The sequence below is a fragment of the Gekko japonicus genome, unplaced genomic scaffold, assembly GCF_001447785.1.
Source record: "Gekko japonicus isolate JY-2015 unplaced genomic scaffold, Gekko_japonicus_V1.1 scaffold449, whole genome shotgun sequence".
Lineage (NCBI taxonomy): Eukaryota > Metazoa > Chordata > Lepidosauria > Squamata > Gekkonidae > Gekko > Gekko japonicus.
The window spans coordinates 448497-467745 of NW_015170287.1; the positions used below are offsets into that span (position 1 = coordinate 448497).

General features: G+C 42.8%; 1 protein-coding gene across 1 annotated transcript in view; it reads right to left on the reverse strand.

The window, feature by feature from the left end:
- The window catches only part of CSMD3 (CUB and Sushi multiple domains 3), a 796050-nt gene that overhangs the window by 125432 nt on the left and 651369 nt on the right, over window positions 1-19249 (reverse strand). The window contains exons 40-45 of the mRNA XM_015417873.1: window positions 17196-17405; window positions 16051-16239; window positions 12484-12661; window positions 9405-9550; window positions 7221-7301; window positions 5543-5656 (exon numbers count right to left, since the gene is read on the reverse strand). Of these exons, the coding sequence (XP_015273359.1) occupies window positions 5543-5656; window positions 7221-7301; window positions 9405-9550; window positions 12484-12661; window positions 16051-16239; window positions 17196-17405 (918 nt within the window). The remainder of the gene's footprint in view (window positions 1-5542; window positions 5657-7220; window positions 7302-9404; window positions 9551-12483; window positions 12662-16050; window positions 16240-17195; window positions 17406-19249) is intronic.

Genomic DNA, 19249 nt, shown 5'->3' on the forward strand with positions numbered 1-19249 from the left:
CAGTATGGCTAAGAGCCAGCATGGTATAGTGATTAAGAGTGGTGGACTCTAATCTGGAGAACTCGGTTCGATTCCCCACTTCTCCACATGAAGCCTGCTTGGGTGACTTTGTGCAAGTCACAGTTCTCTCAAATCTCTCTCAGCCCCACCTACCTCACAAGGTCCCTGCTGTGGGAAGGGGAAGGGAAGGAGATTGTAAGCCCCTTTGAGACTCCTTAGGGTAGGGGAAAGTGAGGTATAAAACCCAGCTCTTCTTCTAAGGGCTGTTTCCTCTCACCTAATTGGCCCAATCACTTACAATCCTTAACTGAGGCTTTGCTTTAGGTCAGGGGTCATTTCGTAGAAAAAGAGCTAGGGGTACTCATTAGCATAACTCATTAGCATATGCCACACCCCCTGACATCACTGGAAGTGTGTCCTCCCCACAGCCGGCGGCGACCTCCAGTGGGCACCAGCAGGGAGCTCCAGGCCCCGCCCTCCCACACCTCACCCGGGGGGATGGCGTCCCCCCACGTCCCCCCCCAAATGACCCCTGCTTTAGGTGCCTTGGTCTTTAGTGATTTTTTTTTTGGAGGGGGGGAGGTAGCAACCAGTAGTTAACCTTCTCAGCCACGGTATTCCAACTGAGAAGTGCCCTAGCCTGAGATTTTTGTTTCAAATGCCCATGCTTTGGCACTGAATATTCTACAGTTAGAAATATATTAACTACCATAATAAAATGTGCTGGCTATTAACCAGATACATTTTTGGAACAGTTTAAGCTTCATTTCCTTTTGATTTTGATTATTTTCCAATATTTATATACCACCTTAAAATTCAGAAAGTTCGATGAATGTTTCCAAGTTCAGAAAACTATGTGCTCTTCATTGTGTATATATAAATCAGTAGCCATATTAAACCATATTAAAACTTCATAAAAGTACAATATAATCATCACCAGATCAAAATCAAAGCAGATCAAAAACAGCAGTAGCAACTGGTAACAAGTACATAGTTCATCTCTAAGTATCAAACATCAAATGCCTAGCAAAAGAGAAGAGTATTCTTTTTCATCTGGAAGTGAGATGAGTAGAAAATAGAAAAGCAACTCAGTGGAATGTTATCCTTAATCACAGTGGTAGGCAGTGTTCCCTCTAAGCTGAGTTAGTGTGAGCTAGCTCACAGTTTTTTAGCCTCCAGCTCACACATTTTTGTCTTATCTCAGGAAGGATGGCTCCACAGCAGACTAATTTATGCAGTAGCCAAATGGCTCATTCACAGCTTTAATGCCAGTAGTTCACAAGGTAGAATTATTGATCACAAGACTCCACAGCTTAGAGGGAGCATTGGTGGTAGGTTAACCAAAAAGCCCCTGCTGTTCATGTCTGTCAATCCTATCCTCCTCTGAGGTCTCATTGGCAGATCTTTAAAGGTTCATATGAGAACAGGTGATTGGATCCAAACCACTGAGGGTGGTATTGTTATAACTGTGTGTTTCACCAGCACGAGGAGCATTCCAAAAGACACACTTGCATCAATGCAAGACAATCTTACATCAGCAGGTTTCTAGTGTCAGAGGAACATGTGGTAACCAATGAAACAAAATGGTAGGCTTCGACTCTGAGGGCTTATGTTCATGTGAAAAGAAATTGCTTGTGAATTTAAATGATTTAAAAATCACCTACATTTGTATAAAGGCCACCATCTGTAACAAATGGTTTGCTGGTTGCTGAGTTTCTGCAGCTACCATTCAAGACCCTGAGGGCTAAGAATTCTTAGAAGTTTGTTACAGAACTTCTACAAACTTGTGCTCAGTGGCTTATAAAAGTCTGCAGTTATGTGAAACTGGTGGATTTAACAAAAAATGCACCACCCTTTTGCATACTGAAAGATTAGCATTTGAGAAGGAATGGATCCATCGGCAATTACCTTACCTCTGTTCCAAACTATCACTTTTCTCTTTTCTGCTTTCTACAGATGCCAATTTATTGAAATTGCTTTGGGGGGGGGGAATAAACCCCTGGCTAGGAAGTAGAGGGATTATATAAACATACTTCTGTGTTAGGATTTTACAGTCTACTCATTTATACCATGATGTAACCTCCACTGATTTTAAATGGCAAATTTCATGAAATAAAGGAATTGAATCATTTATCTCTTTTAATACCTCACTATTATTTTTTTTGTTTTAAAGAATAACCCAAGATGGTTATCAGAATTAGTGTAAAATATAGTTGGCCTCAGTAGGGTCTGGTGCTGGAAAGCCCTGTCAAGTCACAGCTGATTTATGGCAACCCCATATGGTTTTCAAGGACAGCGACATTCAGTGGTGGTTTGCCATTGACTGCCTCCACCTCATGACCCTGGTATTTCTTGGAGGACACTGTGGTGAACATGGATTAAAAGGAGACTGCAGAAAGGGCCTCCAACAAGTGTACCTCCTGGTAGTTGGCTTTCGTTTCCCTGCCTTCACTTGTTTTGCTGTGCTGACCATTGTCCTAGTTTTGACATCAGGATGTCATAATTCTGGATCACTCCCTCCCTCTCATATGATTGTGAGGTCATTTTCTTTCAGGGACACATGTTGCCACTTAGGGGTTAAAGGGGGATATCAAGTCTGGTGGTGGTGGAAAGTTCCATCAAGTCACAACTGACTCATGGCAACCCTGTGGGGTTTTCAAGGACAGCGACATTCAGTGGTGGTTTGCCATTGCCTGCCTCTAGGTCATGACCCTGGTATTTCTTGGAGGTATTGCACTCAAATACTAGCCAGGCTAGCTTCCAAGATCCGATAAGAATGGGCTAACCTGGACTCAGTAGGGTCCAAACAGACATTATTAATCTCCATCTCTGACCAGCTCATCCTGGGTGGCCAGTAGGGATGGGCATGAACTGAGAAAGAAACCACAGTTCAGGCACAAACCAGGCCAGTTCGTGGTTTATTTCAAACCGGTTTGTTTGATCGTGTTTTTCCCAAAACCTCTGTGGGGGTTCATTTGGTTCATTAGAATGGTTCGTTCTCCAGACAGCCTGCTGCCAATTCAATCAATTCCTAGGCAATGCTGTGGGTGGACCTGTGAAGAGCCTGTTGCCCTGCAAGGCACATATTGTGCTCTTATGGACAAAGTTCATAAGTAATAAAATCTGGACTGTGCAAGCAATGTGCAAATAGGGACTGAACTGTGTGGTGACCCAAAAAGGATGCCAGCTAGACAAAAACCCAGCAGAAAGCTTTCCTGTATGTTGTGCCAGTGGTTCCTGGAAGTTACCTGCCCTCTTGCCTGCTGTAAGATGGACCAGCTCCCTAGCCATGTGAAGCACTGTAAACCCAGAGAGAACACCAGAGACAAAGAAATCCAAACACCGTGAGAAGCCTCTTCCAACACACGCAGGCAGCATTCCCCCCCACACACCAAGTCTCACCTAGCTGAAAGGTGACAGGCAGAAGACAATCACGGGATCTTAAGGACAAAGACTCTGGCTGCATGAGTCATAATCCCTTCAGGTGCTACTGCTCAGCTCAAAGTTACTAGATCTCAATATTCTCCACTCCCTTAATCTCCTCTCCCTAAATCCTGCTCCAATAGGATGTTTTTGGGACAGACTAGTAGGAGGTGGGCCAAGACATGTGACCCGCCTGGCCCAACCCCCCAAGCTCCCCTCTTAAAAGGGGGCACACAGCCATGTTTTCTCTCTCTTGCTCTCTCTTGCACCTAACCCCTACCTATCTTGCTAACTCTAGATTAGCTACCCAAGAGTCTATCCAGGTGTCTTTGCTGGCCTAAGACACAACCCCATTTCCTTATAGTCTCCCTCATTTTTTCCTAAGGATCGCTCCATCCCGTCGTGGACAGGTAACTGTACTACCCCTCAATGAAACATCCTGCTAATGCAAAAGTGCTATCCTCTTCTATCTAATTTTCTCAGAACTGTATAATTGTGAGTGTGCTTGTGATACTGTATGCTTGTCATACATCTTCAGTAAAGGAAATCATTTTATACTGAAACGTGCCTCTGAGTCTATTCCTGGTGAGCTGGGAAAAAGCGGGACCCCTGTATACACTGGTGCTTGTTCCCTTATTTTGCCTAATTCCTCATGGTACATCTTAATTCCCTCAAAATCAAGGCAATTTGACTAACAAGCCCTATTGGAGCAGATTCTCTCTCTCTCTGTGTGTTTACTTATATACACATACCACAACCTGATTCAGCTGATTTCACTTTGCAGCAGGAAGAGAGAAGACTTAGTCATCATGTGAAAGTGAGTTAGGAAGAATCACTGCTGTGTGGCTGATTTAAGGGGAGGCTACAGCTGAGCTTTCCTGGGGACACTGGCTTTGGGAGGGGGGGCTATAACTCAGACATCCCAAATCCAATCTTCACCCAGTTTGGTGGGTGGGTGGAAGAGAGCCTGCTGAAGACTTCCTCTGAGTGTGGCATCTCGAATTCATGAGGGGGCTGTTCTACCACCTCCCAAACTCACAAACCAAATGAATCATGAACTGGTTCAGGAAACGGGAAAAGTTCATGAAAGTTCATGGTTCGCGTAATCTAACGAACAATGAACTACAACGAACCACCATTTCCCTGGTTTGTGACCATCCCTAGTGGCAAGTCAGAGATGGGTTTTGCCCTAGGTGAGAAAAGAGCAAGTGGAAAAAGGCAGATACATTATGCCTGCTCTGATCTCTGAGCAAGTTAACAAAAGTATTTAAGTGCTATATAAGAGGAATGCTGCATATTACCATTATTAGCCACTTTGAGGGCCTGATGGGTACAAAAGCATTGTCCCAGTCCAGTGGCCTTGGGATGAGGATCCCACCCCCCAGGGACGCCCCGACCATGCCACTCAGCAGAGGAGCGAGGCAGTGATGACACCATGGCGGCCGACGGGGCCGCAGTGCGGCACCTCACCACGGGAAGCCCCGGGAGAAATGACTATAGCCAACCCAGGGAGATGCGGCCACACCGGCAGAGCAAGGCCCCTTGGTCGGGCATCTTGGAGCTCTATCCCAGGAAGCGGCGAAGCAGATGCCGCTGAGGGAGGGCTGAGGGTGGGCATGATGGGGAAACTAAGCTGCAACACACCCACAACAACACCTGGAATGACCAGAAGGTGTCTGGGCTTATCAAGGGGGATGGGGCCAGACCAGGAATAGAGGAGGCGGGGATTACAGGTGACACTGGGAGCGGGGCGGGGTATAAAAGGAGAGAGAAGTGGATGGGCCAGGGAGGAGGAAAGTGCGAAGGAACGAGACAGAGAGAAAGAGAGAGCGAGAGAGACAGATGGGACCAAAGGTGTTCTGCGCACGTCGGCAGAGGGACCTACGGGGTGACCATAACCCCGTCCCCTGCCTATCTGAGGTCCCTCCGCAACCTTCTCCTTTATAAACTCTTTCCAATTCCCAGGGCTGATGCCACGGCCATGGGCGGGTCGACTACAGGGCTGCAAACGAAGCTTGACAAGCATAATATAAATACACAAGTCCATTAGAAAGGAATCTGAAGACATGTCACAGAAACATGCAAACACATACAAAATAGGAGAAAAGAAACACAAAACCTTGGCAAGCAGGCGGTGCTCCATCCATCTGTAGCCTTTCTCCCAATCTACATGTCAGAATCTCATTACCAACCAATGTAAACCCTGGTAGACACTGATACCTTATTATGTCCCCTATGTGATAAAAAAGAGTCTGCAGTTAAACAACAATTAATGAGGACTTTTGGCATTGACAGCAGCACTGATTAATGAAGCACCCACCATATATAATGTGTAAATGACCACTGGCGCAAATAGCTTTGATTAGACAGAGGAAATGTTGTGGCAAAGGAGCAGCCACATTTATCATTTCATGCCAGCTATACTATTAGTGTGAGTCACAAGCATCAGCTGCTTGTTACTCTGCAGAGCACAACAGCAGGCTGGTTAAGTTTTAAAGCTCTGTATTTTTTAGCAGTCATGACAGTAATTAAAGGGACAGCATCAGCAAAATTTATTCCTGCTGTCTTTTTTCAGACAACCAAATTCTGTGGTTTGGAGATGGCTTGTCAGCTTGAAAACCACAGGACAGGATTAAAAAGTGACTTGAAATGTACTTATTTTGTGTTTAACTCGATAAATGCAACCATCCATAGATCTCAGTCCTACAGGAGGTCCTAGCATTGGGTTGGATCCAGCCAGCTTTTACACCGAGTCTCACCTAATTCCTCTTTTTACTACAGCCCCCCCTTCCCAGATGGCATTTGTCCAGGCAGCCCTCCCCCTTTTTTTAACAAGTGGAAAAACTAGTTGGTTCCAACCCATTAAATATTGGTGGGTATGGCATGGAGTACATTTTTATAACATTTTATTGCTCACATAACTTATCTTTTTCTAAGAAATATTGCTTTACTATCAAGATGTGCACAATTCTAGATAGTCATCTGAGTTTTGGGGAGAGAGCCACACACAAACAACTGGAACAGATCTTGGAAATTTTCACAGCAGCTGATCATCCAGCTACTCAGGCAAACTGGTTTTCAAGGGCAAGCTGGCTGGTCCACTCAGCCATGTAATCAACTGCAATGACACTTTCAAAACACCTTTGGCTGCATGCACTTGTGTTCCTCCCTCGGAGAAAATAGCAACATCAGAGGGCCTCACATCCTTGCTGAGCTCACTTTCTGCCCCAAACTCAACCCTCCACAGGCACCACTCAAAATATCTTGGAATTTCCCAACCTGGAGTTGGAAGTCCTGAACCAAACCCTGTTGTCCCCAAAGTTACTGTCGTAATGTGGAGAAAGTTTCACAAACTGAAAGGAGAGAACAGAGTGCCCCAGACTGTGCTCTGTAGTATCACTATCTTGGAAATGGCCATGGCCTTTTTGCAAATTCTTATCAAAGCACAGAATGTGCATTGTGCACCTTACTGAAAGAATGAAATAATATTACATTTTATTACATGCACCTCAAAAAGCTGAAATTATATACAAACTCTGTAATACAAAAGCACATGTTTTTCTTCATGCCGCAGAGCCAAACGTAAACATTTTGAAGACAATGGCTGGTATCTAGTCTACCATGGCCATGGGGCCCGAGCACATAGAAGACTCCAACAGGACTCAACAGGGCCCTGTTTTCCTGCCGCTCATGAGTGCATGGTGGCAGCGACACCAGCTTTAGTAGCAACTATTTACTTTTTTAAGGGAGTCATAACATTAGATGTTCAATGTTATTTCTGCATTGACTGACTTTACCTATTTCAAATTCGTCATCCTCAGTCAGAATTTCAGCATTCGGTATAGTAGGTGGAGGCTGACACACTCGAAGTTGGTATGCTATGGAAATTCAAAAGGGATTATAATTAATATGTTGCTCCTTTTTGCAGGATGACAACAGACAACATTTAACACTTTATCTTAAAAGGACTGGACTCTACAAAGCAGACCACCTGGACTGAACAGTATTTAAAATACTTGTTTTTGAATTTTCACTTCTGGCTCAAGTATTTTAGCCAATTGCAATCCCTCATTTATTATGTATTTTGGGTAATCTAATGCCGGTGTGGGGAGGAACTAAAGGATCCTGGGGAAAAACACATCTAAGCACCCTATTCAAACCCATCTAATCACATTAAGTAATAAACAGGTCAACAGGCATTGATCCTCCAAAATAAGATGAAATAATGAGATGTAGAATATATTGGAAGATCACTGGAAATAACGCAGTTATGCCATGTTCATTGTAACTGCACATGTAGACATCAATTCCTAAAAACAGTGGGTCTTAATCCAAGAAGATTCTCAAGAGAAAAAAATAATCCTGATCTAGAGGATATACTTTTGTAACTTCTTTCAAATTCCCAATAGCAAGGCCTGGAGAGAGCACATCCTTGACCCAAACATTTTAGACATTTTCTCTCTCAAGAGCTTCTAGGGCTAGAAAGGAAGGAGAAGGCTAACCAGGGCTTAATTTGAAGCAGGACACTGCTGGCAATGCTGGCTCTGGAACGTTAGAAGAACCAGTCAACAGCATAGTACTACTGTACTTTTGAAAAGTGTTTTTTCCTCTCTACAGAATTACAACAACCTCAATGATTCTTGTTTTATGTATATACATAGCACTCTGATGATTCCAGCCCCAGAAGAACAAAAAGTAAGACTAATAACAACAGCAGCAGCAGGAACCTTTCAGGAGTTACATGAATTTGGGGACTGGAGAGGTGGTGGAAGGAATGTCAGTGCTATGTCAAAACAGACTGCAGAGAACAAGGGACATGAGGTGGCTCATGTCTCACCATTTGAGATTAGCATTGGGATTTATGTGAAACAAGGTGGTGGAACTTGCTGTCACCCAGGAGATGGCACCCTGGGGCAGAGGTAGCAAGTACATTTGTGAAGTTTGGGAGAGTTCTGAAGCAGCTGATAGATTAGCCAAAAATGAAGCCCAAGGACTAAAAACTTTTCTTCTGAACAATCCATCAGCGTGAAGTCCACATCAGTCCTAACTGTATATGCTTGCCCCTTTCAAAGTGACAGGTATGTGGGTACCTATGGTAAGCTCTCCTTAATCTCTCTCCCTTTTATACTTGTCTGCAGATCCTAAGATCTATTTGCATGGAGTTCAGGCTTACTACTACTGCTGCTGCTGCTACTACTACCACCACCACCACCACTACTACTATTATTAAATTTTTTACATAATGCAGACAATATACACATTACTTTAAAGAAGAACAGTTATAGAAATCAAGTCAGGCCCAGTGTCTGATGCTAGTAACATTTTTTAAAAGCTGCCAATATTTGGGGGAAAGGGCTCTTTCTGTCTTCCATCCCTCAAGCATATAACTGTTAATTAGAATAGCTTTATGGTAGTGTTGTTAAGAGAAATTTTCTTAATTTCTCTTTACCCAACTTCTCCCTGAACTCCAATGATCTGTCGGATTGAAGGAATCGATGGCTAAATCGGGCTGGGGGTGGGTGGAATGCATTTTAGAAAAACAAATTCCCCTCCCTATAACAATGCTACTTTATGAGTTACCACACTTTTTGGATCTGCATTTTGATACTTGTTTTAACAGCTCTTCAGTTTTTTGCAAATGTTTTTACAGCCATTAATGGGTCTGATACCATGCTTTGACTCACAGTGAATAAATAGTCACCACTTATACCAAACAATATAACTTTTTTGGAGTGACAGGTGACTGGTAGGTAGTTATGCATTTCTACAATTACTTTTAACCACAACTTTAACCAATATTTTATTATTTTTTCCCCACAAGTGGGACTATATCACCCTTACACACCTGTTATGTAAATACACATATGTAGACAGATATGGCTTCGTTCAATAAAACAACCTCTTGCTCATGTGGGATTCAGCAGGGAAATATTTTCCAACAAGACAGCCTGTTAGACAATCAACACATATATACCACTAACCATGATAACTGAGCACAAAGAAGCCACTTGTTGTGAAGTCACTGTGGAACTTGATGAGTATTTGGTTTGAAGTGCTGTAGACTGACTCCAATGCAGTGTTGCCGCTAAACTGTCCAATCTGTGGAGAACTTTGGTCAGGCCCATCCCTAAGAAGTAACAGTAACAAAACAATACCACTACAATTAAATGTATGTCTTTTCACCTTCTTTATGCAAGATTTCAAGGCATGGGGAGTGGAAATGAAGAGTCTGGAAACAGATCATTCTAGGTAATATGACCTCTCGGAAAGGGGGAATATAAATGTTTTAACACATTAACAAATTAATCCATGGCAAGCCAATACCCAATTGGAATAGTTCATCGAGAGCTAATATCCATCTTTTTTTTCTCATTTTAATGGAAATTGAACAGAAGATCTACTAAAATAAATGGTAGATGTAAAATGGCATTACTTGTGGAAAATAACCTAACAGGTTGTATGCATCTGAAAAAATAAAATAAAAGGCAACATTTATCACAGTTTCGTGTTTTTGCAAATATTCCTTTAAAATGACTCAGATAAAGTTCCTGTTCCCTCCTCTCCTATTTTTCTTCATCATGTTTTTCTACAAACTTGAAGCATTTCGAAAAAAGGCAGTATCTTCCCATTTTGCTCTGTCATCCTTGAAATCTCTAACTGGCAAATAAGAGTATCAAATAACAAGCAGCCCCTCACTGTTCCAAGGCTGGTGTTTATAGCATTTTAGACTGTCTCCGTCCTTTTTCATGGTGTCATACAGCCGTAAAACATGTGGATGCTACATTTTTAATGCTCATAACATTTCTGTCAAGTTCATTTTACAGATATTTAATGGCCAGAAAACATTTTTTTATGGAGCATTGAAATGATCCCTCTAATGTACAGGTGCAATTAATTGCAGCTACAGATGTTAGCATTTGGTCACAGACATGTGATTTGTGGTTGGAGCTGGACACTGAAATGATGACATTGGAACGATCATAAAATTACAGGCCATTTAAAATTATGTCTCTCTTAATGTTCTAGCAGATTTTTCATCAACAAAATCCTGGGCAAAAGAATGACAAAAAACCCACTAGATTTTACATCTCATTTTGCTCTCTGCCCACCCCCCATTTAAAAGAAAGTTTAAACACAAAGAGAAGTGCTCTTAAAGCACCAGTTGTTTTTCTGTGTACTTCTCGATTTGCATTAAGTGGTGCATTTAAGTAGCTTTTGAAGCTAAGACAAAACAAACAAACACACATTATTTGTTCCAATGCCACTTGCAAAACTGATCCACAAACAAGAAACTGTTATGAAAATGTTGGATAGTTTCAATCACAGATCTCTGTGATCAATAAACCATAGAAGAATAAAAGTTAGTTTTCATGGCCTTTCAGGTCAGCTTAGCCCTGTCCAGCACCAGGCTCACTCTCTGCAAGAAGACAACACCTACAGGACCAGACCAGATAAAGGTAACAGGAGCCTAAAGTGGAAGTCCCAGAAGATGATGGAGGCAAAATGGATGCAATGAATGTATCTTCTTGTATCTTGTATCTTTGCAGCCATAGGCTCAGTAGCTGCAGATTTTTCCCATCCTATAATTGGTTCCTTTGCTTCTCTCTTCTCTCGCTCCTAGCTTTCTTTGATTCTCTTCCATCATAGAACAAGAAAGCTTGTTATTGCTTGGAAGCACTGCTTGTCCTCTCATAGACTGCTGCTTTTGTGAAGTGTATTCATGCTATCACTGGTTCTCTGCACAGATTTTTTTTTGGGGGGGGGGGATAAGTTGGTGCCATGACAGAATTTGCTCATGCTTCTCTCACACTGGCCCTATTTTAGAGAAAGTATGTCACTCTTGTCCCATTTAACGGGACAAGTCATTCTCAGCGAATGGAAATTTAGGTGTAACTAATTTCTTCTGGATCAGGGATCATATATGCAACTTTTGCACTCAGAGGTCTGTGTCAAAGGACCTTAAGGCCAAGGTCCTACTAAAGGGTGATGGGTTGGGCAAGACAAGCAGACAAAAAGGCTGAAGTGTCAGTCCTCATATCTCAGGGTATCTCAAAGCTCGTCATAATCCAAATAGAGGGAAAAACTAGAATAAAACATATTTTGTTTACGCCTCACAACCTGTGTTGGCATGATTCTAGTTGACCAATCTAAAGTGTGGCCAGTGATATAACTAGACCATTACTAACCAGGAGACTCAACCAAGCAGGTAAGGTTGTCATTAGCCTTGAGAGCTGTATCAGGTCCAATTAAACTGTCCTTACTCCAGCCAAATGGAATGTGTAGGGGAAACTGCTAGGCCCAATGATCTCTCAGCACCTATGAAAACTTCCCGTTTTCCTTTTTTCTTTCTCTGAGGCCACAGTCAGCTTAACCTTGATTTCTCAGAAAACAGAAAACTTGCATATTTCCCCCCTGGGCCTTAGCTTGAACCATTGTTCAGAGTTTTGACAAAAGACTAGGAAAAAGTCCTAGTCTCTAGGCAGTCTGGTCGATACATACCCAGGTATCACCTGAGCTTGCTAACTAGCTACTGCATATGTGGACTGGCTTTACAGAAGCGTATGGCATTTGAGATGATGCAAGCAGAGCTGAAAGTTCTATCTGGTGTGTTTATGTATGGTGGCCCATTCACGCAAGTAATTCATCACTTGATGTCACAGTTATAAAGGGCAGGAGGCATTCTTCAGTAAGGATTTTCTCGTAACACCTTCAAGGCATTGTTTGCATTGTACAATGTTGAATGCTTTTGCATAAGTCTGGGAAGCAATTACTCATAAATGCCACCTTACACTTAATGACAAATGCATGTACTAGAAAAACACAATGGATAAGAGCATTTCCAAATAACGAAACTCCAAAGAATGGCATTTTCAATAATGAAGTACATTTACCCTTCTGTAAGGAGAAGTATGTTCTTTTTAGTCAGTTTGGGAGACAACTTAGTACTACTGGCTAGGAATGTTAAAATACAGGTCACGTCTGCGAGATGCACTGGTTATCTGCCTTGTTGCTTCATGTCATATGCCATAACATAAATCAATAATATTCATTTTTGCTTACCAGACAGTTATGAAATCGTATATTGGCTCTGTTTGAAGAACAGTGAAGTTGATATAGATGCCATTTCCTGGTGGTACTCTTACAAGCCAAAAACAGTCCTGGAAGTTGGGATACTCATCAGGGTAGCCTGGAGAGTATATGGTGCCATTCATTGAAGTTATATTTCCTCCACAAAGAGCTACCAAAAAAAAGTAAAAGCAATGATGTGTATGCATATTTCTGCATTAAAAACTATTTAAAACTTATGTGAGATGATAGCTACTAGGTATGAAACATATGACTGAAGACTTCCATGTCATTGAAATACAGAATTGTGAGAAATTATTATTTATAAAATGTAACTAAAATATTGGAAAATCACAAACTGAAAGCCTTGCAATACCTTTTATTAAGAACAATCAAAATTGCAAGTGTTCATGTTCTCCAGAACTCTTCATCAGGTTGAAGATTATTACTAAACCCCCCCCCCCCAAAAAAAACCCTCAACACAAAACAAAGTAAAAAGGGAATTGGGTTGCCAACTCCAGATGGGATATTTCTGGAGATTAAAGCACAGAGCCTGGGGAGGGAGTGGTTTAGTCTTAATAAAAGGTATGCTCAGACTTGGTTGGATTTTGCTATCAAGCAACCTGTGTTCTTTTCCTAACATACACAGGCACTATACAGTGAGTAATGTGGCACAGGTGTCTTCCTATCGGCTTACTGTCTGGCACACTGTAGGCATAGGAGTGTGGTTCTATCAACATGGTAGAAAAGATAAGGAATAGGAAGTGGGATCATAAACTCCCTCTACCTAGCCTTTCCCTTCAATCTCTCCCATCATCCTTAACCAAGGAATCATGAAATCCCACAGACCAACCCTTATCTTTTAATCATTCTGATCTCCTAAAGGGGGGGGCACTGCTGGTTCTCCTTATGAATTCACTGAACACACAATCTGAAAACATCCAGTAAATGAAATTTCATATGAAAACAGTGTTGCACTTACCTTTAACTGTTGTTCACTGAGTTGTTACTGTGCAGGCATACATGGGATGGTGCAGCAGGCATGCAGGCCAGTCGCTGGACATTTTTTTAACTAGCTTACTAACACAGCAGGAGAAGCCCCTCCCAATGGGAGCCGTTCAGACCGTTTTCCTGCCATGGGCTCTGGGAAGGGGCTTTGCACTCTCCCTCAGTTCTCCTGAGCTGCCACTATGAGTCAGATAATATTTTTTTAATAACAGAAGAGCTCACAGTGGGGTAGGAGCAAGGGATGTGTGCCTGCACAGTGACAACTTGATGAACAACAGTTACAGATAAATACAACACTGTTTTCATCTTCGTTGCCCTGTGCAGTCCCACGTGGGAGATTAACAAGCTGATTTACCAGGTGGTGGAGTGTGCAATTCATTGGAAGATCGAATGCAAGACTGGTGTCCCCACTGAAGACTCCCTTCTTGTATTAATGTCAACAGAATAGTGCTTAATGAAGGTATCTGTAGATGGCCAGGTAGCTGCTTTGCACACCTCAGACAACGGAATGCCCCATTGAAAAGCAGTAGACATAGATTGAGCCCTCATTGAGTGAGTTCATATGTGTAAGGGACACTGGACCAACACTTGTTTGTAGGTTCTCTTGACAGTAGAGACAATCCACCTAGATATCATCTGGGCTAACACGGCCTTTCCCATCGAAGGTCCAGCAAAACAGACAAATAATTGTGGGGCCTTTCTGAACAAATTTGTTCTCTTTAAATAAAATAGTAAGACACATTTTACATCTATTATGTGTAGCCTCTTTTCGGCTACAGATGATGGGTGCATGAAAAACGTGATGTCCTGGCTCAAGTGGAATCTAGAAACTACCTTACGTAGAAAATAAATGCTGGGTCTTAGCACTACCTTATGGTCATGGAACTTTACAAAGGGATAATCAGCTGTAAGCACTGTAATTTCTCTTACTCTCCTTGCAGAGATAACAGCTACTAGGAATTAAACCTTGAAGGAAAATGCTCAAGAGAGCAAGTGGCCAAAGGTTCAAAGAGAGGTTGTATTAGATGGATCAACAACAATGACAGACCACTGAAACACTATGGGAGCCCTAGGCGGATATATGTTGTAGAGGCCCTTGAGGAATCTTTCAGAAACCTTTGGTGAAAAAAGGGTTTTCCCTTCCAAAAGGACATGGAAAGCAGAAATTGCAGCTAAATGGACTTTAATAGATGGATTTGATAATCCCACGTCCCTTAATGACAGTAGGTATTCTAACACAAGAGTCAATGGGCAGATGACAGGAGACACGGGGTGTAGTCTAGGATCTTATCATGACGTCTAGTGCTCATGGACATTATCTAGCTGTTTAACAATTGTTCCATTCAGACCATTTGTTCAGAGTAAGGATGAAAGTACTCACTTGGGGATATGGGGTCATGGTCCCACATAGTGTCATCAGGGGACAGTTCCGAAGTCAACCCCAAATTGGCTGTGGACCTGCATTCCTCCTCCTCTTCGGAACCATAAGCAATCGGTCCAGAGTGAGGGGTGTCTGTGGCCATTCCATCATCTGCCCCATCCTTTCCATGCATGGTTCCGACAATTCTGACCATCCTTGATGATACTGGCAGCAAGAATATTGTTCCTATGGTTCCAAATGTTTCCACTGAGAATGTGGGGCAGGAGGTCCTAGAATGTGTTCCATAGGCACATCAACTGACGGCTCCAGTTTGCACACCGAAAGGGACCGTGCTGGTGACAAGGAGATGGAATGTGTGGGGTAGTATACCCACTGATCTCAACAATGGTCTTTAGAGCCAGCTCTGGTTCCTTTGAGACTGGCTTATCCAGTTGTATCATTTGTACCCCTTGAAGTATCATTCCCATCATGTACCCCTTGAAGTACCATTTCCATCAAACCTGACCAGTGAGCCTTATGTTTAGACTTTGATGTGCTTCTTCAGTGAAGGTTCAGAAGAGGACCTTGACAGAACTTTTGTGTGTGTCCCAGAAAATCTTTGGTTTGGATCTGCCCTTGGAACCAAGTGGGTCGAAATCATCGACACAGGGCAGGAAATGTGGTCAGAGACTGGTTTAGGGACCAAGGATACAGGCTGTTTTACTGGGGCAGATTGCTGCTGGGTTAACAGTTGAAGAGAGAGCCTTTTCCCATAAAGCAGCCTTGAGGTGAGTGGCGTAATCCGCTATGGCTTTTGGGGTACACTGCTAGCAGATCTTACATGCCAATATGTTACGGCTCTCCCCACAACAGGCAAATGGAGTGCTTGTCCATTCTCTTCATGTTTGTTGAACAAGAGGAGCCCTTTTTGAACAATAGCATTTTATTTTGAAAACCAAAAACCACGAGGTAAGTAAGAACTGTTTTTCTCCAGCAGTGGCAAAAAGAGAACTGAGGGAGAGTGTGGAGCCCCTTCCTGGAGCATGTGACTGTTGGGTAGGAAAACAGTCTCAATGGCTCCCTTTGGCAGGGGCTCCACCTACTCTGTTGCTACAGCTAGCAAAAAAATCTTTTGGTGGTTGGCCTGCACAGGACGAAGAAGATGAACTAATATATGTCTACTGAAAACATACCTTCACACCTTGGAAGAGGGTGGTTCCAATTCCGACTGATCCCATGAAGGCAAGTAAGTGCTGAGTTTCCAATTAAAGTGTATCCAGGGTAACATTCAAATGAAACGGTTTGCCCTACAGTAAAGTCCGTTCCAATGACAAAACCATTGCGAAAGGGGCGTGGATCAGGACAACTCTGCAACTGATATGCTGAAAGTCAATGAAATAATAACCATAAGAATCTCTTCAATGATCTGACAACATAAGTTTCATTCTAAAATATAACTTCATATTTCAAAAATACTTACTTTGGAGGGGAAAAACAATAAAAGAATATATGGATATTTTTAATATGTTAAAGTGAACCCTCGATGATCTACAGTACACTGCTCTTTCCTAACACGTGCCCAAATCTGTGCATTTTCATTGTTATATATAGTCCAAGTCCACAAGGTCCACTGGGCTTGCAGTCCTCAATGTATACAAGGCACTGCATTTGAAATTCCACTTACTTGCACAAAAGTTTGTCATATGGCAAAAAAGATTGTTATTTATGAAAACATGTCAAAACGTGTGCCCATGTTCTCATAGAAGTCGTTCCACAATTATTTTTGCTCTGGTGTCCATGATAAGTAGCATACAGGTTTGCTTGAATTTTCTTTTGACGCGATGGTGGCAGTAGGATTGAAAGGATCAACTCAGCCACATGTATGGATCTACACATATGGCCAGTGCACATGCAACATTGTACACATTGATGGTTTGGATCCCACTGAGGACTTCTGCAGGTAAAGCGTCTCAACAATTTCCCCCTCCTGCTGCAGATCTCCAGCTTCCCTGATGCTGTTTCTGCAAGGGCCAAGTCCCCTTGAAGTATAATTTCTGGAAGACATTTTGGACTGTAGCAGCAAGGAGAGGTGATTACAACCTGCAGAAGTTTTCCAAGGGATCCAGCCCAACAGCAGGTCCATACAATATTTCTACATTTCCCACTGGGTGATTTGGTCCTAACCTGATCTGAAAACTGTTTCTGCAGTCCAAAGTTGGGACAAAACCATTTCTTATAAGGAACATATATTTGCTATTTATATATGATCTCATAGACATCTTCTGATATTTTAAAAACAGACACAGAATGCATATAGTAAATATGTAAAATCACTCACCTTGGTAAGCAATATGAAACCCCTGTTTGTTCTGAGAATAGTCACTATGAAAATATAAGTTAGTCTCGTGGGTTGTACTAAAAAGAGAAGGTGGTAACTGTGGGCCACTGAGTCTTCCAATAACAGTACTAGTATCTGTTGATCCACTTCTGACTTCCAAATAATCATGTATTGTCTCCGTTGAAAAATTTACAAACTGTAAGTGCACACCTGGAAAACATTATTTGATACCTAAGAAAATATGATAAATTATACCAATGTTTTTCATAACAATAATAATATTCAGGGCTATTTTGGGGCAGGAACGCACAGGAACAGAGTTCCGGCTGGCTTCAGAGTTTGCCACGCCCACTACAGCCAAAACATCTGCGTGCGTGGCTACAGAGGGAAGGCCTGGAGAGCGACCCCCCTGGTGACTCCGAGGCGGGCGGGCCAGGCCCCCCCTGGAAGGATCCTTCCCTGACCTGTCCAAGGGCTAGTTTGCCCGGGCTCCCTGCAGCTGCGGGGCGCCCAGGCAAGCCAAGGGAAGGCATGGGGGTGTGGCCTAATGTGCTAATAAGCTGTGCTGTCAGGGGTGTGGCGTAATATACTACCGAGTTTCTGCTGTTGGGTGTGGCCTATTATGCTAATGAGTTCCTGCTGGGCTTTTTCTACAAAAAAAGCCCTGATAATATTTATATATTAAATCATTTTATTCTACATTTGGTTCAAGGTGTGGCTTACAGTGATAGCTTAAAAAAAATCCAATTAAAACCAAAATAAAATAACCTTGTGATCCCTTCCCCTTAAAAGATGCTTGCCATTTAAACACCATTACAACCCCTGGCAAACAAACAAGCCTTGTAGTGCCTCCTCAGAGAGGCCATTATACAGAGCAAGAATACCACAATATTGTATGGTAAATATGTAAATGGGGGGGGATACAGCATATGAAGATGCCTTACTACTGGATCAACATGGAGCCATATTCTGATTTTTCAGTACATGGCCACATTTTACTCTGCCAATTCTCAAACCATTTTCATCCATCCACTGGTGCTGCGTGAGGTCTGGGCAGCTGTGAAGGAATCACTGGACCACTTGCATGAGTGCCCACGTAAGGACAAAGCCAAGCTGTGTCCATTCAACCCACTTGTCAACTACCTGAAAACAGCCATGTGTAAGTGTCCTAGGATTTCCTTGAATACAAAAGCATTATCATAATTGCATTGCAAATCTTCAAATACCTGAGCACAACAACGCTCTTAAACACAATCTCGTTGGATGTTGTTTTTTCCCCATCTCTCCTGTATTATTTTATTTAATTTATTTATTTATTTATTTTTGCGATTTCTATCCCGCCCTACCCAGTGGCTCAGGGCGGCTAACAGTGTTTAAAACAGTAAAACAATAAAACAATTTTACATATATAATAAAACTGGTGCTTCAAATCTATACAATCTATACATTATACAAGATACTCAGCAGCTCATATTTGCGACCCATGAACTTAGTAGTGGAGGCGCCCCAACACACTCAAACTAAACCACCTCCATGGAATCTGGTAGGTGGACGGTACATCGAAGATGGTATAGCGATGGTGGTGGCGGCGGCTCCTACCCAAAGGCCTGGTGGAAGAGCTCCGTCTTACAGGCCCTGCGGAACTGCACAAGGTCCCGCAGGGCCCGGATCTCTTCCGGGAGCTCATTCCACCAGGAAGGAGCCGCCACCGAGAATGCCCTAGATCTAGTATGGGCCAACCTCGCAGCTCGGGGGGGCTGGAACTTCCAGATGATGGAGCGCCCCCGATCTCAGTGCTCTTGAGGGAACATACGGGAAGAGATGGTCCCTTAGATAGGCAGGACCCTGGCCATTCAGGGCTTTAAAGGTAAGCACCAGCACTTTGAAGCAAATCCGGTATGCTATAGGCAGCCAGTGCAGCGCTTGCAGCACAGGCCGGATGTGGTCTCGCCTGGAAAGACCCATCAACAGTCTGGCTGCAGCATTCTGCACTAGCTGCAGCTTCCGGATTTGTGACAGAGGCAGCCCCAAGTAGAGAGCGTTACAGTAGTCCA